At 30.7% G+C, this 27,972-nt stretch overlaps 6 protein-coding genes across 11 annotated transcripts in view; 4 read left to right on the top strand and 2 right to left on the bottom strand.

Annotated features, from left to right (window-relative positions):
* Npc1a (Niemann-Pick type C-1a) overlaps window positions 1–1,799 on the top strand; it is a 45,716-nt gene extending 43,917 nt beyond the window's left edge. For all 6 annotated transcript variants that reach the window (XM_076416008.1, XM_076416018.1, XM_076415997.1 and 3 more), the window contains one exon: window positions 614–1,799. In XM_076416008.1, coding sequence (XP_076272123.1) covers window positions 614–756 — 143 coding nt within the window. In that variant the 3' untranslated portion in view covers window positions 757–1,799. The remainder of the gene's footprint in view (window positions 1–613) is intronic.
* Window positions 1–27,972, top strand: part of LOC143199341 (uncharacterized) — a 110,648-nt gene that overhangs the window by 43,880 nt on the left and 38,796 nt on the right. The gene's annotated exons all lie outside the window — the stretch shown is intronic.
* On the top strand, window positions 2,075–7,226 carry Prp6 (pre-mRNA processing factor 6). Its single transcript, XM_076416197.1, has 13 exons — window positions 2,075–2,533; window positions 2,597–2,656; window positions 2,712–2,778; window positions 2,832–3,080; window positions 3,130–3,322; window positions 3,377–3,962; window positions 4,016–4,225; window positions 4,278–4,440; window positions 4,494–4,854; window positions 4,915–5,111; window positions 5,168–5,452; window positions 5,508–5,659; window positions 6,980–7,226. Exons 1-13 carry the CDS (start codon window positions 2,439–2,441, stop codon window positions 7,161–7,163), a joined length of 2,802 nt encoding a protein of 933 aa, XP_076272312.1. The 5' UTR covers window positions 2,075–2,438; the 3' UTR covers window positions 7,164–7,226.
* On the bottom strand, window positions 8,583–11,497 carry cpb (F-actin-capping protein subunit beta). The gene is made up of 6 exons (XM_076416439.1): window positions 11,358–11,497; window positions 10,956–11,164; window positions 10,618–10,790; window positions 10,361–10,560; window positions 9,236–9,382; window positions 8,583–9,181 (listed from the first exon to the last, which is right to left on the bottom strand). Exons 1-6 carry the CDS (start codon window positions 11,358–11,360, stop codon window positions 9,089–9,091), a joined length of 825 nt encoding a protein of 274 aa, XP_076272554.1. The 5' UTR covers window positions 11,361–11,497; the 3' UTR covers window positions 8,583–9,088.
* LOC143204005 (chitinase domain-containing protein 1) lies at window positions 11,561–13,634 on the top strand. Its single transcript, XM_076416412.1, has 6 exons — window positions 11,561–11,917; window positions 11,967–12,147; window positions 12,207–12,410; window positions 12,468–12,626; window positions 12,680–12,905; window positions 13,147–13,634. The coding sequence occupies exons 1-6, from the start codon at window positions 11,576–11,578 to the stop codon at window positions 13,289–13,291; spliced, it is 1,257 nt and encodes a 418-aa protein (XP_076272527.1). The 5' UTR covers window positions 11,561–11,575; the 3' UTR covers window positions 13,292–13,634.
* Window positions 14,826–26,635, bottom strand: LOC143204023 (short-chain dehydrogenase/reductase family 16C member 6). Its single transcript, XM_076416451.1, has 7 exons — window positions 26,257–26,635; window positions 16,128–16,271; window positions 15,940–16,067; window positions 15,651–15,886; window positions 15,431–15,592; window positions 15,175–15,374; window positions 14,826–15,101 (listed from the first exon to the last, which is right to left on the bottom strand). Exons 1-7 carry the CDS (start codon window positions 26,343–26,345, stop codon window positions 14,999–15,001), a joined length of 1,062 nt encoding a protein of 353 aa, XP_076272566.1. The 5' UTR covers window positions 26,346–26,635; the 3' UTR covers window positions 14,826–14,998.

The following is a 27,972-nucleotide window of genomic DNA, read 5'->3' as shown; positions in this document are numbered from 1 at the left end:
GTACAGGTGTTATGCAAGTATAAAATAAGTTATTTTTTTTCATTACGATAATGTGTTTTATCATACACCATTGGACATCGTTAAGTCTATTGAGAATGTTACGTTTGTTAAAATATTTTAAAGACCCTCTCTGAAATGAAAAAAAATAAAAGTAATACTTCCAAGAGTGATCACTTTGAAGAGCATGAAATCAATGAATGAAAAATAAATAACCTTGCAAAACAACACTTACCATTTTTAATTGCAGTAGTATATTTTACATATAAGTAAATTTTTCCAACGTAATTAAAAAAATAATCTTTAAAATATCTAGAAGTTGCCAATTTATGAATCGACTACGCTAATTGAATGTGCTATCAATTTACAGTAGGATTTAAATTGAATGTCAAGGTATTTTTATAATCACAGTGCTTTCAGTAACATTTCTTGTCGACCCAATATACTTCGTAAAGATATCTTGAATTATTTAGAAGGTAGCAGAATTGTTTAACAATATTTTTCCCTGCACTTGTCTTAAATTTACATTCTATATAAATTAATCATATTCCTGATCCTTTTCCCACTCAGTTTGATATTTTGAAGCAATTCTTATATGCAAATATTATTGTTTTAGGCCTGATGACGAAAAAGAGGACCCATTCGCTACTACAGCCTCCCAGCCGTCTGGAAGGATTTAGAGAACCAACTGTTAGGTCGCCCCTGTTACCCTCTACGTCGCGGCAGGGTTACGAGTCTCTGAGACCAGACTATACTTGACCAACCAAATCCACCCATTTAGAAAATTATCGTTGTTATTTATCTTATATTGTTACTTATCTTCTACTTATCTAGTTACGTATATAACTTATTGATAAATTTAAATTGTTTTTATTTGCTCCACGACTACCATCTGGTCTTGTGTGAACTAATATGTGATAGAGTGATATTTTAGGGTCATAGGGTTTTGCGACTAACATTTGTATCTTTTTTCTCCAATATTTTATTTATAAAAAAAGTGTCAGTGTCATTTTGATTTAGATGATAAATGTGACCAAAGTGTTTAATAATTCTATTTGAATAAGCTGTTGATTGTTAAAACATATTTACGGAATTCTTGGAAAATATCCATTTAATCAATTTCTGTTAGTATTGAAAAAGTGAATAGTAAAATGTAATTTTATCTATAGGACATAGTGCATAAACCATTGATCCTTTTCACTTACATTTCTAATTCAAATTATTTAAAAACTATTAAAACTTTTTCAATACCAACACATGAAAAAAAAAGAAAATTACTATTACAAATTTATTTTCCGAGTACTTTTTAAAAAACGAATAAATTCTAAATACTAGGGTAAAAGGTAGGGGACACACTTAGTAAAATAAACATTAAACAACTATAAGGTAAAATCAGGAAGACTGTTACAATTAATATATATCATCATAAAGCCAATGTTTTTTTTTGGAAATTATATGTTCAAAATATTTAAACAATAATGTCGTGTCGATAAATGTTTTGTATATCTTTGGTTACAGGATGCCTCTTAATTTATAACGCCTCTGTGAGCTTAATTATAATGATAAAATATTATATGTTTTTGAGTACTATTGCGTCCTTTCTGTGTTGCTCCTAATAGTGTTATTCAACAATTTTTTACGAAAATTTGGCATGATTACAGTATTAACATTCCATGTATTGAAAATTTATTTTTTTGTATTAAAGTTGTTTATTTGTCTAGTTATTTTTATTACCGCAGTGTATATACATTATCAGTAGCATGCCATGTATGTTTAAAAATACATGTGTATTTTCTACAATATTGGTTTTGTTTGAATTTTCCCTATCTGTCTTTTTCTATCCCACTATATCGCAAATCCTTTTTCAAGTCACTTCTCTAGCTTAGAATAACAGTATTACTACAATATATAATATGATAGTACTAATTAACCAGTTTAATAAATAAACTAGGGACTATGAACTAGCTAAATTGGCCGGCGTTAGCTGTGGTTCAGTCTGATGTCAGTAATTAGAGGATTAAATAAAAGTTTCCCAAAGAACAGACGTATTGAGAAAACATATTGTTATATTAACGTTCAGACACAATGGTTATTATGGCGATTGAACAGTGTCTGTCACTTATAAAGTTCTAGATTTATTCAATATATTTAAGTCGTTTACATTAAAAATTAATTTTGTTTACTTTAAAATATTTTAAATGCAATCGAATACATACATAAATTTTGGGTTTTCCTTGTTAATTTTTAAATTATATGGAATTAACAAATTGTGTATATTATATTGCGTATATCTGAGGTGTAAAAAGTAGAAATGTCATAAATATAACCTATATATAGTATAGCTGTATTTATGCTAGGTTTTTAAAAACAAATCACTATATATTAGCTTATTTTTACTTACCCTATATTTTTTCTGCAAATAATTGTATAACACGAATATCATGACCACACCACCGGCGGCTTTGGTTAATAGAAACAAGAAACATTTCTTAGGAGTTCCAGCACCCTTAGGATATGTAGCTGGTGTAGGAAGAGGGTAAAACAACTCACTTCTCTAACATGGGTTTCCTTATACCTAATTAATATTATATAATTTTAGAGCTACTGGCTTTACGACACGTTCTGATATTGGTCCTGCTAGAGACGCTAATGATGTTTCGTAAGTGTTGTATAGCTTTTTTTGAATAGACTTAATTCTTTAAAATATTTTTTAGGGATGATAGACATGCCCCTCCAGCAGCAAAAAGAACAAAAAAGAAAGAAGAAGAGGAAGAGAAAGAGGTTTTTTTTAGATAGCTTACTGCATTCCAGATAAATAAATAATATTTTTTTAGGATGAAGAAGATTTGAACGATTCAAATTATGATGAATTTAGTGGATATGGTGGCTCATTGTTTTCAAAAGATCCATATGATAAAGATGATGCGGAAGCAGATGCCATTTATGAAGCTATTGATAAAAGAATGGATGAAAAACGTAAGGAATATAGAGAGAAGCGATTAAGAGAGGAATTAGAAAGGTATCGTCAAGAGAGACCAAAAATTCAACAACAATTTTCGGATTTAAAGCGGGAATTGGTTAAGGTAATTATATGTAATTTATGAAATATAAATTATTAATGTAAAGCTTTAGGTTAGTGACGATGAATGGCGTAATGTACCAGACGTTGGGGATGCTAGGAATAAGAAGCAAAGGAATCCAAGAGCAGAAAAGTTTACTCCTTTACCAGATAGTGTTTTAGCAAGAAATTTAGGTGGTGAAGCTGCTAGTACTATTGATCCAAATTCAGGTTTAGCAAGTATGGTACCAGGAGTTTCTACACCAGGTAACAAAAATATATGCTGTGCCTTCACAATAGAATTAAATGTTATCCTTTAAGGAATGTTGACACCAACTGGGGATATGGATTTGAGAAAAATTGGTCAGGCTAGAAACACTCTGATGAATGTGAAATTATCACAAGTATCAGATTCAGTAACAGGACAAACAGTAGTTGATCCAAAAGGATATCTGACTGATTTACAGTCGATGATTCCGACATATGGTGGTGACATTAATGATATAAAGAAGGCCAGATTGTTGCTAAAATCTGTTAGAGAGACTAATCCTAATCATCCTCCTGCATGGGTAGCTAGTGCACGTTTGGAGGAAGTTACTGGAAAAGTGCAAGCAGCAAGAAATTTGATCATGAAAGGATGTGAGGTGAATCCACAAAGTGAAGATTTATGGTTGGAGGCAGCCAGGTTAAATCCACCAGATACATCCAAAGCAGTTATTGCACAAGCGGCTAGACATATACCAACATCTGTAAGAATTTGGATTAAAGCTGCAGATTTAGAGTCTGAAACTAAAGCTAAAAGAAGAGTATTCCGAAAAGCCTTGGAGCATATCCCTAATTCTGTAAGACTTTGGAAAGCTGCAGTGGAATTAGAAAACCCAGAGGATGCCAGAATTCTACTTTCTAGGTATGATAAGGTTTTTGAAAGTAGTGTTTAGTTTATCAATATTCCTATTTCAGAGCTGTAGAATGTTGTCCCACTGCAGTTGAACTTTGGCTAGCCCTAGCTCGCTTGGAAACATATGAAAATGCAAGAAAAGTTTTAAACAAAGCCAGAGAAAATATACCTACTGATAAGCAAATATGGACTACAGCTGCAAAATTGGAGGAAGCCAATGGAAATCATCATATGGTAGAAAAAATCATAGAGAGAGCAATTACATCTCTGAGGTTCATACACTTTAACATGTTCATATTTCCGTTTAATTATTTCTGCTTTTAGCTCAAATGGTGTAGAAATTAATAGGGATCAGTGGCTTAAAGAAGCGATCGAAAGTGAAAAAGGAGGTCACATACATTGTTGCAGAGCCATTGTAAAAGTTATTATTGGTTATGGTGTGGAGCAAGAAGACCAAAAGCATACTTGGATGGAAGATGCAGAAAATGTATCAATTAACATTTACTCATCCAATTTAGATTCTAATCTATATTTTTTTAGTGTACAAATCAAGGAGCTTATGAATGTGCGAGGACTGTTTATGATATAGCACTAGCGACATTCCCAGGGAAAAAATCTATTTGGCTTAGAGCAGCTTATCTAGAGAAAAACCATGGCTCCAGAGAGAGCCTAGAGTCGTTATTGCAAAGAGCCGTGGCCCACTGTCCAAAAAGTGAAGTGTTGTGGCTAATGGGCGCAAAAAGTAAATGGTTGGCAGGAGATGTTCCAGCAGCAAGAGGCATTTTGTCTCTTGCTTTTCAAGCTAATCCCAATAGTGAAGAAATTTGGTTGGCTGCCGTTAAGTTGGAATCTGAAAACAAGGAGTACGAAAGAGCCAGGAGACTATTAGCTAAAGCAAGAGGTTTGTAAACACTTTTATGACATTTACTTATCTTTAAAATTATTTATTCTTGTTCTGTAGGTTCTGCAGCAACACCTCGTGTAATGATGAAAAGCGCTAAATTAGAGTGGACTTTGAACGACTTAGATGCCGCGCTGTCCTTAATTGATGAATCCATTAAAGTATTTCCTGAATATTCTAAATTGTGGATGATGTATGGTCAGATTCACGAACAAAGAAATGATCTCTCTAAAGCTTTTGATGCCTATAACTCTGGGGTAATATAGAACAGGAATCAAGCCTAATTTGATCCGTAATCTTATATTATATTTAGATTAAAAAATCCACTGACTCTATTCCACTATGGCTGTTATTATCCCGACTGGAAGAAAAAAGAGGTTTATTGACTAAAGCGCGATCCGTTTTGGAGAAGGCCAGGCTTAAGAATCCAAGAAATGACTCTCTCTGGCTAGAAGCTATTAGGGTAGAACTACGAGCCGGTATGAAAGAAATCGCCAATTCCATGATGGCCAAGGCCCTGCAAGAATGTCCCAATTCGGGAGTGCTTTGGGCCGAAAGTATATTTTTAGAACCTAGACCACAAAGAAAAACCAAATCCGTACGTTATAGAAACAGTTTTTTATTATAGATTCACAAATCTTTTTCTTATTTAGGTTGATGCATTAAAAAAATGTGAACACGATCCCCATGTCCTGTTAGCTGTTAGCAGATTGTTCTGGGCAGAGAGAAAAGTAAACAAATGCAGAGAATGGTTCCAAAGAGTTTTGAAGCTGGATCCTGATCTAGGAGATGCTTGGGCTAATTGGTGAGATGTTTTTGAATGTTCGAGTTTATTATCTTAAGGTTAAACCAAAACATATTGTTAGTCTAAGGTTAATAATTTACTACAATACTAAATAGTTAGGATAGTTTCGACTCCTAGCTCACGATGTCGCTCTTACGTGAATACTATGGTGCTACTCAAAATTATATTATTTGATGACGCATTCGCAACACTTGCTTACAAGAAAGCAGCTTTTTAGAAATGTCATTCCATACTAGCGTCAAAGTAGGCAGTGCATAGTTGTCGAATTTTAATTTGCTTTTCCTTCCAGTAAAGGGTTTTGGTATGTAGGATGCCTAAATTTAAAAAAAAACTGCCATGGTAGGATTTCAATTCTTTTTGACTTGGACCTTTGAAATTCCTACTGGATTCCTCTGTTTTATTTTGACGTGTGCTTTCCATCGAATTTTGAAAATCGGCTCTCATTTAAAAATACTTTGTTGCTTTTTGATATCCATTATATACATTAATCTATATTTGTACCTTGCCAAATAAATATTTGTTTATATATAATTTTCAGATAAAAGTTTAGCTACTGCTTTTATTCATTCAAATCATCTTCATCTTCTTTAAACGTCGATCTAATTTACAGTTTCATTCTTTTGTACGGCTTCTAGCTTTTATTACGCTGCTTGTGTATTATTTTACGGTAACAAATAATATGATACGATATATTAATTATATAGATACTATGTTTTTTCAATGTATAAAAAAATAAAACACATTAAATAAATAATTTTTATTACATTTGCTCTCGGAAAACAGCAAATAACGATATTTATTTACATTATATACATTACTCTAGTTTTATTAGCTGAATAGATAATATTATCTTTTATTTGATTGGTTTTGATACAGTTTCAAAAATACACAATTAGATGAGGAAGGACCGTCTTTGAGATGCATATCTGGCGAATTATCATTCCAGCACAACTCACTATTACTAATATTCCATTGAAATTATTGATTTTAATGTTGGAATTTATTCTTATGTATGATTTTTTATCACTTTTTCTATACATGTAATAAAAATATCACTAGTTTTTTCTTTTTTAGACACTATATTTTAATTAAGTATTATCAATAATAATTGCCGGTCGCTGTTTAATTTTTTATACAGTGACTAGAAAAATATAATCGATACTTATATATAGCCACCTGGTCAGACACATTTCATTTACTAAATGGTAATCAGTGACTTTTGAACAGCATGTCATTAACAAAACTTGGTCCTAACACATATCCTTGTGATTTTATTTGGGATTTATTGAAAATTTATTTATGCATTGCCTTGCCTTGCAGGTTACGTTTTGAACAGCTCCATGGGACTAAAGAAAAAAGAGACGAAATTATTCAGAGGTGTTTGGCTGCAGAACCACATCATGGAGAATTATGGTGCTCAGTATCAAAAAACATTAAAAATGTTGGTTGGAGTACAGAACAGATACTGATAGCAGCAGCCAAAGAAGTATCTATACCAATTTAATTAATTTGTTTGAATTATGATTATAAGAACCAAAATATATTAAAAAATTAATTTAGTTATTAACCGGGTGTTAATTAATGCCCCTTTATTAAGTACTTTTTTATACCATGAACGGAATGAACTTTTTATGAAATATGATTATACCCATTTTCCCATTTTTCGTATCTTTCCCATCGCTTGTAATCTTTCACAAATTGCGACTCGGCTCACATTTAACTTTTCTGCCAATTGCTTTTGAGTTTGTGTTGGGTCTTCATCCAATAACTTTTGCAATTTCGCATCTTCAAATGTTTTCGGCCTACCAGGACGTTCTTTGTCCTGAATATTAAAATCACCAGATTTGAAATGTCGAAACCACGTTTCACACGTTCTTATAGTTGGGGCATGCTCACCATAAATCTCTACTAGCCAACGATGACTTTCAGCGGCTTTTTTCTTTCGGTGAAACATGAAAAGTAAAGCGTGCCGCAAATGCAAGTTTTCGGGCACAAAACTCGACATTTTAAAAAAATTATAAATCTGCAATCCTGTTATTTTCGTGTAATTTAACATGTGCATATAGAGTAATACTCTATAATATATTATTATATTATTCTACCAATTTTTGTAATTTTGAGGTTAATGTCAATAAAATAAAATGACATCAAAACATAACATTACGGCTAGTGAAATTTGTTATAAAAAGCGAAAGTGACTTACCTACACCTCTAGTAAAAATCATAGAGAAACTACTCTATGGTAAAAATTAATTAATTATATAAAAAATAAAACTTAATTAACCTTATTTATTACCGTGGTATTAAAATTATCTTTTCATTTAAAGCTATAATCTTTAATAGTCAGACCTTAACAAAATAAAAAATTATAATATATCAATCTATTTGTAATCAATACTGAACTATATTAAAAATTGTTATATTATAAAATATTGATTCAAAATATTAGATGAAGTGTTTCTAACAATATATTATTTCATAACAAAAGAAGGTCTATGTAACAGTAAATTCAGTAAAAAAATATCAACAAGAAATGAGCTATATATGTTTCTTAAATTTCCCTATAATATTCTTATTTTTAATTTGCTGTCGAGTTTGTTCTAAATATAATTAGGAACTGTTGTATTTCTAGTGATTGTAATAACGAAAAACTGCACATATGCTTCTGTATATATCCTGCTTGTTTCAATGTTGAATATCAATTTCAAATCCAATGAAAGTGGTTTATGTAATTTACATTAGCTGGGAATTGTGACTCAGTTAATATCTATGGTTTTAAAATTACTAATTGTAAGTAAGAATGTTTCAATATGCAGGAAATATTTGGTGACAAAATTTGCTTTTGTTTGAGTATAACTACGCTTTATTTTAATACTGTTAATCGTAAAAATATAAAAGCATTGTTTGTATAAATAAAATAACGTTTATTTTTTTATAAAAATGACTTTGTATTCATAGTTTTTTACAATAGAATAATTTAGAAAATAATACTAGGATTAAAAAAAGTTGAGCTTACATTATAAAGGCAAAACAACTAGTGAGAAGAAATTAGACAAAGCGTTTTAACTCAAAGTCAGACATAAAAAAAATAAGAATAAAATTTATTTAATACATATTTTTAAATATTACTATTCTTAATAAATTTATTATAGGATAAACTTTCGTTTTCTGTTTACTTTAAAAAATCTTAAAGAAACCATAACAAAGAAGTAACACTCTCCTATCCCTTACATTGTTCAATATGTAGACTATGTTTTATATAACAATCAAGAATCTATTAGTTTTTAACAACTTAGGCCCAAAAATAAACATTCCCGTTTGTGTTACCTCTTTTTTTTTAAATATATATATTACATATTATTTAGATGACGGCTTTTTGTTTTAGATTTCCGAACATTCCTCATAACTAAAATAATATAATTGAAGGCATCAGTTATCAGACTTGTTGTGCCTTCTTTGTAAAGCTGCGGCTAAATCTTGTTTTAAAGCTTGTTGTTGCCTACTTTCGGTTAAAGGCTGAACCTAAAAAAATGAGTTTTTATTAAAAAGGACCTACTTGTTAGTTGATGAACTTACCGATCTTAAACTATTTACTATATCTTTAGTCTTACTAAAATATATTTCATTTAGGGTGTTACGAATTTTATTCTCCATTTCTTCCACCATTTTACCAATATTGGCAATGTGTGGATTATTTTCATTTACAGCAGCATCCTGTTCTATCTATAAAAGAATAATATTGCTTTGTTACATTGGTATTGATCAGTACAATAAGATATGAAAACTTAAATCAGCGATTAGTACAGACAATTTCGTCAAATAATTTATTTTTAGCTGTTAATTCCACAGTTTAACATATTGTTATTTATAGATCATTTTGTGGTTTGATTCAAATCAACGAAAATCTCAAGGACAAAAATATAAGTTTTTTAACACATATAATAGATATGCATTAAAGTTTAAAAAACATATAATGAAAATGTCATGACTCACATGAAGTTATTATTAAATATCTCAATTTGGAAAGCCATGTGTAATTGAAAACTTAATTAAATCAGTACATATTAAAAATAGCTGCATACATTTGAGAACATGTAGCAGTGCAATGCTTAAACAACAGTGTGCGTGATATAATTCACAAAATATCTGACAATGTTAAACTTTTTATTAGTTGAATACACTCATTGTAATTAATTGCAATGCAACCTGATGAAACTACTCTATAACTATGGAATGAACATTTAAAGCTTTGAATTATTACATGCATAAACACAAAATTGATTGGAAGTCCTCTACAATAATAAAAATCCAGTTTGTCTGTATAAAAAGAACATTAACAATATAGAATATGGTTTCAACTTTATATCTTTCACAGGAAAGCACATTGGAATTATCAAATATAATGGAATTCTCATAAATGAACACTAATACATCTATTGACATTGGTGTTAGAACTGAACATACTGTAATAGCCAAAAAGGCTACCTAACCTTTTGTAAAAATGTATCAGTATGAAAAAACTGTTTTTTCCCTTATATGTTATAGGTCTTTTACTTTTAAATTATTTATAATAAAAGTTTGTGTCCCTGCTTTTGAAGTGTATGTGTTTTTGATTTGTAATTATTTTATGTGGTGTTCCATAAATTAAAACAAATTTGGTACATGTTAATGAATAAGCATACATGAATAAGTGATATGTACCTGTCTGGTCAAACTTCCTCCCAAATTCATTGTTCCTGAACCAACTTTATTGGTTTGCAGCCAAAGCATGGCAGTTGATGTCATTTTGTAGTGGGAGGTACGACCAGAGCTCTTTTCCTGTACCTCAACAACATGTAGAGAGTCCCAGCATCCTTTAATTTTTTTGCTTCCATCACCAGTTTTTTTAATAAGAATCACACCTATTAACAAACACTAACCGGTAATATCCAATAACTGGAGGAAATGTAACTTCTTACCAGCAAAACCATGGTCTAAATCCCAAAAATACACTGAACTTACACCCCCTTCAAAATACATTTCTCTATATTGATTGAAAGCATTATTAGCATCAAGTTCAAGTTGTCTTAATTTATCCGATGGCATTTGGCCATCTTCTATTGGTGGATAATATGTATTTGACCATGGAGACCTAGGCAAAACAATTTTTATAGTAAAATCATACAATTGTTAGGTATTTTTATAAACAAATCTGATATAGAAAACATATTTTAGTTATTAAGATATAAAGATACAATTTAAGTCCTGTACAAAATAATTAATTTACAAATGTAATAGACAAGTAATTTATACACACCTGTATGAATCACCATCTCTGTTATAATCACATAATAAATAATCTTTCCCATTCTCCTTATCTTTTGCAACTTTTAGAGGCTGATCTACTGATGACAACAAATCTTCACACAAATGAGGAACTAAATCTATTAGATCACCTAAGTTTTTTTCAATTTGTTGAGGAGGTAGCCTCCTCATTAAATCTAGTGCACAATCAAATTGGTCTCCCTACAAAAAAGCATATGGTAATAAATTCTTGCGGTTTGAAAGTTTCTTCTCAAATAATTCGCTTCGTTTTCAAGTAAACGACATAACAAATAGTTGATAGGGTGTGACATGATTAAAATTTCAGTTTTATAGTAAACTTGATTCTTGATGCCATTATTAATAATAATCCTGTGATGTTTATTGGAAGCCTTACCATTTTATTTCCTTATTGTACTGTCGTATTATGTCGAATTTATTTGATTCTATTAATTGCGGTAGACTAAAAGTTGACGTTCATACGGAGCTATGTTGACGGTGACGTTTCAAACTGGATCCGATTTAGATCGTTCTTCTTTAAAAATAAGGGCAGTTGTTTGAAATAAGTTTTTAAAATTGTAAGTCAGCTGCCTTGATATTATTAGCTACAACTTCATGTATATTTGGATTAGCGTGTCGAAATTTTTTAATATTTTTCCGGTGAAGCGTTTCGCCAACATGAATATTTGTAAAAATACAGTATTTTTTGTACTTAGTTTTATATTTTTGTACGTAGTTAGTGCCTCGCAAACATTATCACCAAAAAATAGAGGAAACAAGAAAAAACAAGATGAAAAATATAAAACCAAAATAGGCCCGCAAAAATATACGGTTTTTGATAAAAAATTTGTTACAGAAACCGTAGCAGGTAGAGATATTTTATCCAATTATCGCGCTTTTTTCGCAGAGACTGATGAATATAACTTTAATGGTCTAGTATTAGGTTATGTTACACCAGTAAGTGTATTATTCTTTAATATATTATTTATTGTCATATTCTTTTAAGTGGAACAATCATGGTTATGATATAGCAAAAATATTTGGCAACAAGTTTACACATATCAGTCCAGTATGGCTTCAAGTGAGAAGACAGGGAAAAAATAGTTATATTATTACAGGAACTCATGATATAGATAGAGATTGGGTTATTTCTGTACGTAATGCTGGAAGAGAAAGAAAGACAAAAGGTGATATGAGCTTTAGAGTAATATAACTGGTATTTATCTATAATTGTTATGTTGTAAAGTTGTTCCTAGGGTGTTATTTGATGGCTGGACAGCAAATGATTATAGAGCATTTTTAAATAATAAGGAAGAAGTAAAAGCCATCATTCATACATTGGTGCAATCTTGTAAGCAATATAATTTCAATGGTTATGTGTTTGAGGTATGGACACAAATAGCTGCAGCTGTGAAATCAGATGTATTAGTTAAGGTTATTAGTGCCATAGGTAATGCTTTTTAATAAAGCAGGTATTGTTAAATATTAATACTTAATTATATTATAGGTGATGTATTTGCCTTAGAGAATTTAGACTTCATTCTGGTCATACCTCCAAAAAGGGGAGAAAATGAATTATTTACTGATGACCAGTTTGATAAACTTTATGAACATGTTACAGCCTTTTCTTTGATGACATATGATTATTCTAATGCAGAAATGCCAGGTATATTATCCATTTATTTTAAAACTTGTTTAAATATTCTATCATTATTCAAGGTCCTAATGCACCTTATTCTTGGATTGAGGAGACTATTACATCACTAACATCTAACAATACAATGAGATCAAAGATTCTAATGGGATTAAACTTCTATGGTAATGATTATACTGCTGCTGGTGGAGGTCCAATTATTTCCCATGACTATATTAAAATACTTCAGAAATATCCAGAAAAGAAATTAACATATAATACAAAGTTAGAGGAACATTATTTTGACTACAAGTAAGATATAATTTATATCACTATTCTGAGTATTAGTAATTCAGATAACAGTTGGTGTATTGTGTTCTTATTTAAAAAGGGATCATTCAATGATAATTTTATAACTTAATTCCCATAAGTAAATAGTTTCACCATATGTTCCAATTTTTAATATACTTTATTAAAATAAAATATTTTCTATTGTTATTTTTCAAGGCTAACTGTTATTAGTTTGATTTAAACAATTATTTTATTTTTTTAGGGATGATAAGGGTTTTAAGCACTTGGTATTTTATCCAACACTTTTCTCCATATTTAAAAGGTTGGAATTGGCTCATAAACTGAATACGGGTATTGCTATTTGGGAAATTGGTCAAGGATTGGATTATTTTTATGATATGCTGTGATGATATTGTGAATTTCATAGGGTCCATAAAATATATACAGGAATAAAATAGTTTCATTGAATGAATTATGGTGAATTTATTTTGTGTGGGAGTTCATTTATACAAGATATTTAAGAATATTTTTACAGATTAAGTATCATAGTACTAGTATATCCATTGATTGATTGAGACAGTTTCTATTCCTGTATAAGATACTTAAGCCTTCAGTATGTGCTATTGCGCTTTATTTATAAGCTTTTCCTTTATTAGAACATATCCTTTATACAATTTTGCAGTTATATAGTTATACAATGTACATTCCAATGTTTCTTTTGTTGTTAAAAATAAAGTTTTGTTGTAGTAACACCTAGTTACTTTTATTTCATTTATAAAAAAATATAAATATACATTAACCAGCTGTTTTTGATAAATAGTAATATTACTAAGTTGCTTTAGTATCTAATGTATATCTAGTGTAATAGTCTTAAAATAAACAATATATTTTGATAAAAAGATTGTATAAAGTGTACAAACTCTTAGAAATGGTATGTTTATAAGTGCTACAAGCATTTTTAAGATGTCAGTGAATTGATATAAGTTCTTGTCACAAGATCAAACAGTTAATGAGGAATACTATTTATAAATTAAATACCGCCTGCGTTGAGTGCTGAGTTCTCAGTGTTTTGTGATGTAGCAGTTTGAAGAAAGTTTCCAGATTTGTACCTGCTTATATTTCATAGCTTGTTCATGAATTTTTATCAAAAAGCTACACTACAGTCATTCACTTTCTTTAATCGCCCGTTCCCAAAAAGATAATCTTGAAGAGCCGCTGTTTGAAAGCATAAATGAGCTTAAAAGCAAAAAATAGAATTACAACTGAAAAATCCAGGTAATTATTGAGATTATTTGAAAACTAAGATGAAATGCCTCTTGCAATGGTTGCAAATAATTTAACCTTACATTGTTGCTGCTTCAAAGATCACGATTTTTGAAGAAAGGTTATAATATGCTCTAAGAGCATGTTACTCGAGTACATTCAATTTAAACCTTAAAGCGCATTTTCAGTTGCTGGATCAGCATCAGCATCAGTACTCCTTTTTTGTTAAGAGGTTAGCTATTTCGAAAATCACGTCCACAGCTAAATGGATTATTGTTATAATAGAATTTTCAGGTTTTATTATATTTTTGTTAATTTTCGAATTATAATAAAAATCGAGTAGTTAAAATGTGTTCCGTAATATGTATATCATTACAAGGGAAAATTCTTTTAATATAAGGTGTTTAATTACATAACATGTTGAGTAGTTTTTATTGCGTTTTCAGAATAAAATTATTTTACACTAGGTTTTAGTTAGAACGGTATAACATTAATGTAGATCAATAAATAATTTTTTATAAGAAATGAAAAGTTCCCAAGTAAAAGTAAACATTTTTTTTAAACACACATGATTTGATTATAACTTATACGTTAAGTTTGTAGAAATGAAGCAATATCATATCAAGTATTTAGGGTATGATTTGTTATGCTTTTACAATGGTTGCTAACATACACAAATAAGAGTTTTATACTTGTAGTTTATTATAATAAAATCCAAAATAAATTACCATATTTGTATACAAATTAAGTTAATAATTTTTTTGTAGTGTACAAAAAATATTTAAAAGCTATTACCTAATAAACTGTCCTAAGCTAAGAGATTGTGATATATGTTGAAATAGATGTATTTTTTAAGCAGCCTGTGGTTCCTGGAATTTTCTCATTGTTTGCATAGCTTGTGGAAGTCTGAAAACTCTGTGTTGGAACAACCAGGATAGTTTAGTTGGTATATAACTGTAAAAAATGTTATATGTATGTGAGAATAGTTATTATTTTTTGATTTTCTTCAAAAATTAATTATACATACTTTTTTAGGGCTAGGATGTATAATGATGATCCTGGTATGCTGCAGAAGAATTCTTCTCGACGAATGGCCAGTATTGTTCGTTTCGCTACTTCTTTTGGCTCGAGCATTGGCATATGTGAGGGTTTGCACCCATCAAACATACCAGTGTTGATGAAATATGGAGCTACCGTCGTTAAAACAATTCCATTGTGCCCCCTCGCCTATTATTTTAAACAAAATTGTTTTATTCATTCAGATACATGTATTAATACTATACCTTTAATTCATTCCATAAACTTTCCTGAAAACCAATAATAGCATACTTAGAACCACTATAATCAGTACAATTATAACAACCTAACAAGCCTGTGAGGCTTCCAACTGTCGCAATATGACCACTTCCACGTTTGATCATGGAAGGAAGAAAAGCTTTTGCTGTCTGAAATTGAGATAGTTTCAATGATGAAGATAATATTGGAATATCTGTTAACACTTACCCAGTAGCAAGATAATGTGTTGACTTGGTATGTTTTCTCGATCATATAGTCAGGAACCTCCAGGAATGGTTGTCCACAGACGATTCCAGCGTTATTTATCAATATATCAATATGTCCAACTTCATCCCTGACTATGTTTGCATTTTTGTAGATGTTTTGTCTGTCTGAGAGATCTACTACGTATGTGTGTATCTTGTAGCCTTCCTCAGTTACTTTTGCTTTTAGTTGTTCCATTGCTATACGATTAGATTCAACTTATTTACTAGATCCGCTGGAAGAAGATTATTACCTTTTTCGTTAATGTCCCATACAATGACATTGGCCTTAAATTTGGCAAGTCTGATGACCAATTCTTGACCCACACCACCTGCTCCACCAGTTACCAGTATATTCCTTCCTCGTAAGCTTTTAAGGTTCCTAGATGTAAAAATGATATGTTTGGTCGATGAAATGATTTTAGAGAAAACAATTTGTTACCTCAACGAGTTCGGTGTGATGCTTAAGATAATAGCCTCAGCGATGTAATATAAACTGAGCCAAGACACTGCTGCTACCTCAAGAATAATTGTTACGATGCGTAAAATAGCATTGTAAACACTTTTGTACATGGAATATATTATTCTGAAATAAAAAATTGTAACTGTGAATGCAGATAATATATTTTATGGTTTTTACTTATTAGTTTAAAATTGTCAATAAAATATTATTATCAATATAAGTGCGTTTTATTTAATTATGATCGAGAATTTTTTGTTCATGTTTGTTGCATGGTGATTAATGATTTTTAAATGGAAATTTAGGTATTCATGTAAAGTATATAATATAATATATATACTGTATATATACTGTATAATATAATGTATATACTTCTTTTTTTGTTTTTAAAAAACCATTTTTATATGCGACTTTAAAAATGGTGGTATAATTTCATGACCATGAGATATATTTCTACTGCCAACCAAATGAATTTAAACAAAATGATAAGAAGTCATAGCAACACATAGTTAGTAACGATTATTGAAATTTATAAGGAATTTCGTTGCTGTTGGATTATTTTTAAACTGGCAAAACTGGAAATTTGGTTTATATAAGTATATACGGTTTTGGACCTTAGCAACCAAAACCAGTTTAAAAGAGATAAAATACAAGTTGTCATTTGTTGACAGTTGTTTTAATTGTTTTTTTTATTATTTTACTATTTTTTTACCATTAACGACTTTTTATTGAATTAAAAAGTATGAATCAGAAATGAACAGAGGTTGAATTTTATACATATTTATACTCCTTGGGATCCAATAGTAATTGCTCATCATGCCTTCGTCCCAAAATTCTTGGTATCACCTTTCGATTTTCGCTATATCTTGGTGTAGCAGTTCTCCATGCTTCTAATTCAGCGATTGTGGTTACCGAGAAAGTTCTGAACAACACTTTGAAACGATGCCTATGCTGTTATTTCATCAGGCGTTAAAGATTTTATAAACTTGGCGTCGGTGGTTCGAATTTCAGATCCGACAAATTTTCCTTCTCTAATTTTTGCGTATGACAGTTCTGGAAACAATTGGGTTGAGTACCGGAAAATCGGTCCTACAAAATGCAAAATGGTCCTATTTTTTGCATTTATACCGACAAAAATAATCGAAAAAAAGTAGCATCATTTATATGATTTTTCTGTTCAGACCATAACGTTGCTACAGAAAATGAAAAATATGATTTTTCGCCAAGTTTCATCAGGGTACTGCAAATACGTATCTTTGACTGCATTTGTCAGATTTTTGATCAAAAACCTAACAAAAACACTTTGAATCGGCTTTGTAACCTTTCCTTTGTGTTTTCACACACACAAAGCACAAAAATAATTTCCAAATTATGTCTAAGGTAAATCCATCAGCTAACTCGTTATAGAGCGCAGTGCTGCCACCATGCGCGAATTCGAAAACTAGAAGCAATCTTGACATACGGATTGAAAATCTAAGTTCAGGGAATCAAATAACATTCTCATTTGCTCTGGTCCAAAAGTTGCCCAGAACTTGATAAATTGTATATAGGATGGCAGTTTGAGAAGTCATGACTGAAACATGATGAGACAATTATTTTTCGGCAAAATGATCTTCATTTTTTCTCTCCTAACCTACTTTTAACTTAATACATTTAGTTCAGTATATTTCCAATTTTTTTATTCATTTTAAATAATCGGTTTTCTTAAAACCCTTCAGTGACAACCTCTATATTCGATCCAATCTCTTACTGCGCATCCATTTTTTTAGTTGTGGAAATAGGCAATGGTCATAGGAGATTAAATCTGCAGAATATATTGGATGAGGTAGTAGTTCGTAGATAATTTAAGGGTTTTTGGCCATGTTGTCTCTACAGTCGTTGATGGTCTTGATGGAGCAACTCCTTTTTCCTGGCCATATGGGGTTTTCCAATACCAAATCTGTCTAAAAATTCTCACGGTTACGCTTATGCTTATATGCATTGAAATGGATAACGCGGAGTTTCCACGTAATTTTTAAAGCTTTTTCCTGGTTTTAATAATGGGTCTTTTTGACGCGATATTAATTTTTTTCACTATTGTTAAAATTTGAAAGGTCATCTGCTGTTAAATATAAGCTAAATTACGGGGCTTGCTCAACATTTCATCACGCTTAATACATGCCATTTGAGGCCATCAATGATTCATTCAAGAATCCGAGCGAGAAATTTAAAAATATTTGTTTGATTTACAATTATTTTCTATTTAAATAATGTTTAGGTTTAAAACGCAGTTCTTATTATTAATATTGCATTAACATTATGTCAAATACGAATTAATTTTCATTTTATCTTTCTTTCCTTTTTTAAGAGACATCGTAAACCAAGTTATCGCTTTCAATAATAGATGAAGTAACGTAACAAAAACATTTGTGGTGAATGACATATTAATTACTACTTGTTAACGATGATTTAGGCGCTTCGATCAGTAATCTTGATGTAGTAATTTAAGTCACGTCGTTCTTCTTCTTATCTATTATACTAGTATATTTGTTAAAAATAAAAGAGTTAATGTAAATGCGGATTTCTTCGGAATAGTATGCAGTTTAGTGGTTGTTACGTTTAAGGACTTTATTCAAATTTATTATATATTTTTAAAGTCCGATTTATTGATATTCAGAATTGGATTGGCTATTTCCATTTTTATTGGCTAATTCTTCGTATAGTCTTGGTTTCAGCGTCGAAGTAATAATTGATATAAAACATTCTTTAATAATATGATGGTTTCTATTTTGCGTTATTATAGAACATTTATTGACTAAAGTCTATTTACACAAATTGTATTTTATGCATTATCTGATTAAGGCAATTGTGGCATTGTTCGAAAATATACCTAGATAGACGTACATCAGTTGTTATCTTATTGGTTTAACTATATAATGACTAAAATTTTATTCTTATATTATTCCATAGTGTATATCATATTTTATATATACATACATATTTGCTGTTTAATGTCAAAGATAGATTATAAATTATATAATCAAAATATATCATATATCGGTTATAGTGACTGAGATATTTTACGATATATAGATTGGGGTTATGCGTCACATACGTCAATTCTTCTTAATATTTTTTGACCGTTGGACATATATCGATTATAGATGAATGAAATATTTTATGATATATAGATTGGAGTTTTTGTATCAGATGTCAATTCTTTATATCTACTTCATAATATTTTAAGGCCATTGGACATATATCAATTATGGTGACTGATATATTTTATGATATATAGTCTGTTTAAAGTAATTTTGTACATACGTCATTTAAATTTATCAAAATGTCACAATGTTGCCGCATCAACTCTGAGTTTTAGTTTAGTTTTTAGGCATTTACATAAAACAAATTATAATCTAAATAAAATGATTGAACAAAAATGTTATCAAACATAATTTATTTTAACATTGTAGTACATCTAAAAACTACAGTTAAGTTAGAGTTATAACCTCTTATTTCTATTTCTTTCAAAAATCTTGCACCAGACGAATTTGTCAGGCTCATTTGTTTACGTGTTCGAACTAATCAGATAGCATTGTGTCTCTTTTTAACTAGAATAAAATGAGAAGGAAAATATTGTCTGATTCTAAAACTAATTTACAAATTGCGACAGGCAATACATAAAATACCTTGATGACCTATGCACAAAAAAACTTTGTAAGGTCTATATAAATTCGGGTTTATGTGTAACATACGTCAATTCTTCTTTATATTTGTTGGCTGTTTGATATATTTATGGTGATATGACACCTTTGCTTGTTGTAATAGCTTATTTAATAAACGGTGTGGTATGGGTGGGTATACGGTATTAAACACTTCTATTCGTTTACGTAATTTATAAGAAGAATATATAGCTTGATATGCAAAGTGTCTACTTTGAATATAATTTTCAATGTTTATTGATTTATTTTAATTACTATGCTAAGTTCCTTTGCATTTCTGTTCATTTTGTCGATCGGTTTTGTTTGTATTTTTTGTGTATGAATAATATAAAGAAAATGTTCATTTTAGTTTAGAATTTATATTTTTATTTTTAGAATTAGTTGGTTGTAAATATATTCAGGAGTTCCGCAAAGAACTGTGTACTGGGTATAATACTATATCTTCTATATACAACCGATCTACCCACCAAAAAAATAACTACTGTGGCAACATACGCAGATGACGCATCTCATGAAGATCCAGTCACAGCATCAATGAATCTACAAACCGACCTAGAGCAAATGCAACTGTGGTTAAAGACATGGCGCATTAAAGCCAATGAAACAAAATCCACCCATATAACTTTTACCCTGCGTAGAGCAGCATATCCACCAGTGAATATTAATCATTGTCAACTTCCCCAAAGAGAGGATGTTAAATATCTTGGTATGCAGTTAGATCGACGCTTAACCTAGAAGAAGCACATACTCTCTAAGCGGAAACAACTGGGACTAAAATTATATCAAATGTATTGGCTCATCGGGCGCAAATCCAAGTTATCATTAGATAACAAGATATTATTGTATAAATCTATACCCAAGCCTATTTGGTCATATGGAATCCAACTATGGGGTATCGCTAGCAAATCTAATATATCCATCATTCAACGGTTCCAAGTGTTTTGTGAAATTGTTAATTCTCCTTACTATGTTTCAAATGAAGTGTTATAGCGCGATATTCCTCTAGAACATATAACGAGTGTAATTCAACGTGTTTGTGTGAAGTACTTCGAAAGAGTGTCAGTGCATCCCAATGTATTCGCTAATCAGCTAAATATGCAACGTGATAGTGAAGTGCGTAGACTAAAACGCTTAACACTATCTGATCTAATTATTGGACATGTATAGATTTTAAAATAAGATTAATTAATTTCATAAGCGATTTCATAATTGGCTATTGGTCAGACTGTGGAACCACTAAGTGTAACAAAAAATCACCTGATTCACTTTTTTGTATATAATTAGTTGTAAGAGGTATTTACTCAATAAAAACGTTAAATATTGTGAGTATTAGATGATTGTATTGAAGTCTAATTGAAGTTCAATTGTAAGTATAAGTAGGTACCAGGGGATTTAGAAGAGGAAGATAGTCATGCTAGTTCCTGAATCACTGACGTTATTAGATATAAACAAAAGGGTTATAATGCCAGTTCCATTCAAGAGCGGTTGAAGAGGTTTTCCAATATAGGTGGGTGAACAAATTATCTAACAAACTTCTTAACAAACTATCTTAACAGGTGCCCATAATAGGAATTTCAATTTAACCAATGAAATTCATGGCATAGAGATTAAAGTACCATTTAAATAGATGACGCTCACGTATATATCATAGTGATTTTTCGGAATTGTATGCATTCATTCAACGATGGAGCCAAATTAATGCTAGAAATATGACTCATCATAGATTCGAATTGATCTACCGCAACCTGAAGGTGTTTATGGTTGATGATCAGGTCGGTTTAGCGAGAAAACGCCAAATGAAAGTAGAATCCTGTCGAAATATCGAAATAATACCGTTATATGGCGACAACGGGTTTGTTGAACGATTTAAGAAAATGAAAGCAAACGAACTCTGTCTGTCAGTATAGTGACAGTGAAAGTGCTTAATGCGTAATAGAATAATATTTAAAAAATTATCATCATGATGTGAAATGTCATACAGAAGATATTATGAATATAAAAAATTTCACTCTTTTGAAAACAAAATATTGATCTTTCATAATAACAAGTGTTACTTGAAAAATGTTAAATGTAGTATTTATTATTTAGTTTTTCATATTAAATAATTTTGTTTCTGTTGTTTTGCTTATTACGTATCGTGGAATATTGGAGAGGTCACTTTTTGATCAAAATCAAAGTTGAGTTGAATGAAGCTCAACTTGTCATATTTGGTTTTGTGTTTGCAACTGTGTGCAATTGGGTTTAGTACGTAATTTTATTCTACTCACGAATCAAAGTCAGAAAAATAGCAATATTATAGCAAAAAAAGTTGACGTGAGAATATTTTGAAAAGATGGGTGTTATTTTAGACTATTTAGGTAGTTTTTCGGCACAATTCTGAAGTCTCTGCATCGATACATAATCGTGAACCAAATATAAGCGCATTAAAGCATTTCAGAGAAAAATAAATAATGTTAAACACTAAATTTTTGAAGATGAATGCTGTCGAAAGGCTGAGAGATGATGACATCTATTTCTTGGGGTGCACTATGTAGATACATTTTGCATATTCTGCTCGTTTATAGAAGAACATATTGGACGTACAAAACATCCAACCATGTTCTTATTTTGATGGTATATACTGGTCCTCACGAGTTTTAGAAGTTGAACATGTTGCTCTAATAGCTACCAAACTTCTTTAGACATATTACAGTCGTTTCATTAGCTGTATTAGCAGTGTCAAATTATTTGTTGAATATATTTGGGCCCCCAGATGGTGCTCGCCAAGGAAATGTCGTTTCTCCATTATTTTTCAACATATTAGAGTATGTTGTACCGCTCTGAAGCTGTAGTCCGCTAGCTAAAAAGACCGCATCAGCATATAAAATTTTATTTGGATTGATTGGCTATATTGCCAAATGTCTGCAAAATTCCTTAAAACATTAATGATAATGATTAGAGGTTATAAACGATCAAACATCGTAAAGCAAAAATAAAAGTTGATGCGGCAAAATTGCGATGTGCTGACGTCATACATTTTGGTGACGTGAGTGGTCTGATTTAATGGACTGACTATAATTTTGTTGACTGGTGCAGATGTACGGTCTTCATTGTAGAGTCTGAGAAGTCTAAGAAATACTAAAGTATGGAAAATTATTGGATCACTTGTTATCGTAAACACCCAACGGCACCCAATTAGAGCACTCAGAAGTTCAGATACTTGGGTTTAGTGAGAATTGAAGAAAACAATGCAACCCTTCTTGGTTTTTATTTTGCTAATCCAGACTCTTACAGTCTTATCTGTGTAAGCTTGAAGTATTTGAAAATCTGTATCGCATTTATGTATGTGTTTATCCGAGGTTAATAAATCCAGATTTCTTGTCCCAAGCAGTTACAACCAATCATTAACAGCGGCGAGACTAAATAAGTTGAATAGGAAATATTTAACGAAATGTATTTCTTATCATCATATAGTTTTAAGGAACTTGTACAATCAAGGAAACTGTGAAAAACCGACATAATTGGAATTCTTATAACGTGAATATGCGACTACACACTTTATATTGATATAATGTTAGTTAACACCATCGAAAGATTATTAAAATTAAAAATAATTTATTATTTACTAAAATACCGGTACAAGCATTGATTCATATATCAAAGATTTACCATATTAATCATACAGGATATGTATCAATTAATATATTAAATGATTCAATAAGTTTTCTTATTAGGAAATTCAAATTCAATACACTTGAGAATCAGGAAAACTATTAAAAATTGCTTTTACTGCTATTACCTCTGAGTTGGATTTTAATAGATTTTCGTATAAACTTTTTTAAGATGCAAGAACAGCTAGGAGTCAAAAGAAGTTAGAGCAGACGTATAGTATAGTATGCATGTTGCAAGAATTACTGTTTTAATTAATTAATTTTAGTGATTCTGACTAGATGCCTTACCTTGATTGAAATTTATTTCTCCTATAAACGTTGACCACTATCTCTTATTGAGTGAAATCCTTATTAAATCATCTATTGTATTTGAAAAAACTTAAAGTAAAAAAAAAGTAAAAGATTTTTTTGATATTAGAAAATATACATGTTTTTTTATATATTTTTACTGATTATATTTTATATGAGAAATATCAATTGTAAAAAAGCTCTTGGATATGATCTAATATTCGGGAAAATATTAATTTTTTTTTTGAAAAACATTTGGAAAGTAGCTAAAATAATCATAATTATCTGTTAAAATGTTTGAGGAACTAAACATAAAGAGGCTTAATGATATAATAGAGAAAAGAAATATTATTTCTGTGTATCAATTTGGTAAGTGATATAAATTTAAATGAAATGACTGGTAATCGAAATAAATTTAAACTGTAATGCTAAAAGTTATTTTTTGGCTGCATTCCTAGACATATTTCAGTCCTTTGATAAAGTGTGACATGCAGGGTTGCATCCTAAATAATTAAAGAAATTCCTTCCGCTATTGGTTATTAAATTCTTGTCCCACAGATAAAAATTTTACCATAAAACAAGACGAACACATTGAACCACATCCAATATGGTGTTCTATAAGGCACTGTACTTGATTCAATATTTTATCTCCTATATAGAATTGGCCAAAAACCACTATTCTGCCATCAGCCTTAGTATAACAAAAAGATTCAATAACAGCCTCAAAAAACCTCTAAATAAGATTCAAGTATGACTGATCAAAGCAAATGAAATAAAATCTACTCATGTAACTTTTACTCTGTCTTACATGCTTGCATCTTGGCATGCATCTAGAATGCATCTAATTGTTGTGAATTGCTGCAGTCATATCTTTTCGGAAGAAAATTTAAAGTCTCGCGCGAAATGGCGTTCTCATCATGTAAAACTATTTTGACTTGAGTTCCACAAGGCAGGGTCTTAGACTTCTCCTGTATCTGCTCTGCACTGCTGACATCTCAACAACAAAAGAAACACTACTTGGAACCTTTGCTGACAACACAATTATGATGGAAAACGACATACTTCTGCCTAGGGCAGTAGGAAAAGTACAAGTGGCAGTCAACAAAATCTACAAATGGACCAAAGATTAGAAAATTCAACTTAACAGCTCCAAAAACATGTTAATTTTGCATTTCGGTGAAATAATAGGAACCTAATTGTATCACTCAATGGATGCCCGATTCCTCAAGCTGAATCAGCTAAATACCTCGGCATCCATCTTGACGGTAGATTAAATTGGAAACATCATGTTAGACAAAAAGCAAAACACATTAGAACCAAAATAATACAACTATATTGGTTAGACATAAAGCCAATTTGGATCTATGGGGTGCAAATATGGGGTTGCGCTAAAAATTCAAATCAACTGGTCATCCAACGCTATCAAAACAAAATTCTTCGATTAATTAACAATGCCTATCGCTACGTAACCAACGAAGAATTGCACGATGACCTGGATCAAATGGATTTGAGATTTCTTCTTAAAACACGAAAGAATATTACTAAATCATACTAACGTGGAAGCAATACAACTACTGGACAACGCGCAGGATATCAGAAGATTGAAGCGAACCAAACCATACGAACTTATATAAAGTGTATACCTTTAGTGTAAAATATAGCTTACGTTATTATAATTTTATAATTGAGGAATATGTATTGATGTATTTATATCGCACCCGTCTTGCTTGTGAATTAATCAAGTTGAAATTAATTAAGTACCAATGAAATGTAGTAATATATTAATTTATAATTCATATTGTACTAAGCACATTTAATGAAGATGTTATCAGAAATAACATATACGCACCTAAATTATCTTTAATAACTTTTATAACTTTAATAAATTAATAATCAAAGAAATTTATATTAAAGATTTACCATCCTGGTTATACAGAAACACCAAAGGGGTCAATTTTTATTTTCATTTGAATTTGGTCCTACAAAATGTCGTCGTTATTGGATTCATGAACGTTTTGTCTCCCCATTGTAAGATATTTTAATCGAATGGGTGAATATGCTGATAGAGTAGAGGATTTTTTGCCAGAAACTTACACCAGAACTTATAAAGTATGTATTTCTGGACACCGTAATAAAGGTAGAGGATAATTTTTACTATTCTGTCGATACATTCTTTGCATATGCTCAACCGATCTGGCATATATCGGGCGATATAATTTATAATTAATATTGTACTAAGCACATTTAATGAAGATGTTATCAGAAAAAACATATATGCACCTAAATTATCTTTAATAACTTTTATAACTTTAATAAATTAATAATCAAAGAAATTTGTATTAAAGATTTAATTTTATAATTCAAAAAACATGTATTATTTTAATATAATAATATATTAAATATCATAGGTATATTTATAAAGGAATAAAAAGAATATATGAAAAATAAAAAGAAAAATAATAAAAAACATACCTTTGCACTTTTTTCGCGGCACTATATTCCTGTTTTCCTTCCAACTTCTTGACGGTACCATTTAAGTTCTCGATAGCTGCCCGTCTCATTTTCTCGCAATTATTACTAATCACCGAAGAACGGACCTCAATTAACAGCAAGCGCTTCTGTGATTTCTCTCGATACTTAGTACTACTTACGGTAAAAGTTTTTTGTGACTGTGTGAATACCTCGTGTGTTACTAAACTAGTGGCGTCTGAAACATTCAGTTCGGAACTGGGGAAGGAAGATCGCGACAGTTTGGGTAGGAAGCGAGTTTTCTCTTTAATGACTGGCGATGACACTGTTCGATTTCGAAGACGGCTCGGTTTGTTTTCTATTTTTCCGTCTTGTTTTCGTTTCAAATTAATGAAAACAGCGCGATTTTGGAGGCTTTACTCGGAGTTTTCATTACGCAGCTCAACATTGTTAATAGCATTATTTATATGTTATATATTATATATTTAATAATTGAAAAAATGTTATGTTCTTAAGATACGTCGTGACTTTGTTATGACGAGAGACAATGGTTATTGTATTTTTTTGCCGGTTATATCACTATATTTTTATTACAATCAAATATGCTAACATGAAATAATGCATCTATGAAATGTTACTGTTAAAATAAAATGTTATATTTGGACAAGTGTTTCAGAATAAAGCCTAAAGAGAAAAGTATTGTGGATGCATTCATAATATTTACACCCTGATGTTCAGATTCCAATTTTCATAGAGCAAATAAAAGATTCACAAGACATGACGAAAGACTCACATGTTAACACTGAAGTGCTGCAACTCTTGGATAACACTGAACTAGGTCGCTGAGTTAAGGGAACCAAACAGTGTGATATTGAGTAGTTAAGTGTACTAAATGATCAACAAACTGAAACTTTTATTCTGTTTTATTTTATTAGAGACCAAGTCAAGTCCAGTGGGTCTTTCTAGATAATAACACCAGTTTTATATCACCGTAGACACAAATTGTAAGTTAGGGACGTCTTCTTGGATGATCTCCAAGTTGGTCAGTAGCCGAGGACCGTGGTTCGAAGCCCACGTTAAGCTGTAGGTCCAGTCCAAATAAACCCTAGTTAGTAAAAAGGAATTGGAACAAAATCCATAATAATTCAATTTGGCAAACGACTACGTAATTAACATGCCGAATATTATTTGGTCTAAACGATGTCTACATTTGCTAATTGATGTGACACTGGCCGATGAAGATGCCGTCGGAGTTAATAACAAAGAAGCCACACGAAATTTACAACAGGCAAGTGACAAATAAATAATTATACCCATACTTGGAAAATAAAAGAAATAATGTCAAAATAATCTAAAAGTAAATCTGTGCATGTACAGTTCATATATAGTCAGACGGCACAAGCACCAACCACCACCATGTATTGTTTATTGTACAACGCTAAGTATCTCGGAATGAATCTTGATGCAAAACTTCGCTGCAAAGAACAAAAATAAAAGCAAAGAACTAGAATTAAAAAATATAGGAAAATATATTGGTTAGTCGAAAGGTAATCACAATTATCAGTACATAATAAATTGCTATTATATAAACAAGTATTGAAACCTATGTGGACATATGGAATTTTATTATGGAGATGTAAAAACGCGAAAACTAATGTAAATATAATACAAGTTTTCCAGTCAAGAGTCAAGAGGGCACCGATATACTATATCGAGACT

The sequence above is a fragment of the Rhynchophorus ferrugineus genome, unplaced genomic scaffold (genome assembly GCF_030347505.1).
Source record: "Rhynchophorus ferrugineus isolate W39M unplaced genomic scaffold, kcgeb_rfMv2 rfM1, whole genome shotgun sequence".
Lineage (NCBI taxonomy): Eukaryota > Metazoa > Arthropoda > Insecta > Coleoptera > Curculionidae > Rhynchophorus > Rhynchophorus ferrugineus.
This window is presented reverse-complemented; position numbering and strand designations above follow the sequence as displayed.

Excerpts from the sequence above, each read along its gene's own strand:
- LOC143204005 (XM_076416412.1), top strand. The coding sequence starts at position 11,576 with ATGTATATTTGGATTAGCGTGTCGAAATTTTTTAATATTTTTCCGGTG. Across the intron at positions 12,148-12,206 it reads AAGAGAAAGAAAGACAAAAG|TTGTTCCTAGGGTGTTATTT; the intron begins GTGATATGAGCT and ends TATGTTGTAAAG. Across the intron at positions 12,627-12,679 it reads TTCTAATGCAGAAATGCCAG|GTCCTAATGCACCTTATTCT; the intron begins GTATATTATCCA and ends TCATTATTCAAG.
- cpb (XM_076416439.1), bottom strand. Across the intron at positions 10,791-10,955 it reads AGAGATGGTGATTCATACAG|GTCTCCATGGTCAAATACAT; the intron begins GTGTGTATAAAT and ends TGTTTTGCCTAG. Across the intron at positions 9,383-10,360 it reads GAGGAAGTTTGACCAGACAG|ATAGAACAGGATGCTGCTGT; the intron begins GTACATATCACT and ends ATTCTTTTATAG.
- Prp6 (XM_076416197.1), top strand. The coding sequence starts at position 2,439 with ATGACCACACCACCGGCGGCTTTGGTTAATAGAAACAAGAAACATTTC. Across the intron at positions 3,081-3,129 it reads TAAAGCGGGAATTGGTTAAG|GTTAGTGACGATGAATGGCG; the intron begins GTAATTATATGT and ends GTAAAGCTTTAG. Across the intron at positions 3,323-3,376 it reads ACCAGGAGTTTCTACACCAG|GAATGTTGACACCAACTGGG; the intron begins GTAACAAAAATA and ends TTATCCTTTAAG.
- LOC143204023 (XM_076416451.1), bottom strand. The coding sequence starts at position 26,345 with ATGAGACGGGCAGCTATCGAGAACTTAAATGGTACCGTCAAGAAGTTG. Across the intron at positions 15,375-15,430 it reads GTTTATGGAATGAATTAAAG|GCGAGGGGGCACAATGGAAT; the intron begins GTATAGTATTAA and ends TTAAAATAATAG. Across the intron at positions 15,102-15,174 it reads TACATCCTAGCCCTAAAAAA|TTATATACCAACTAAACTAT; the intron begins GTATGTATAATT and ends CATTTTTTACAG.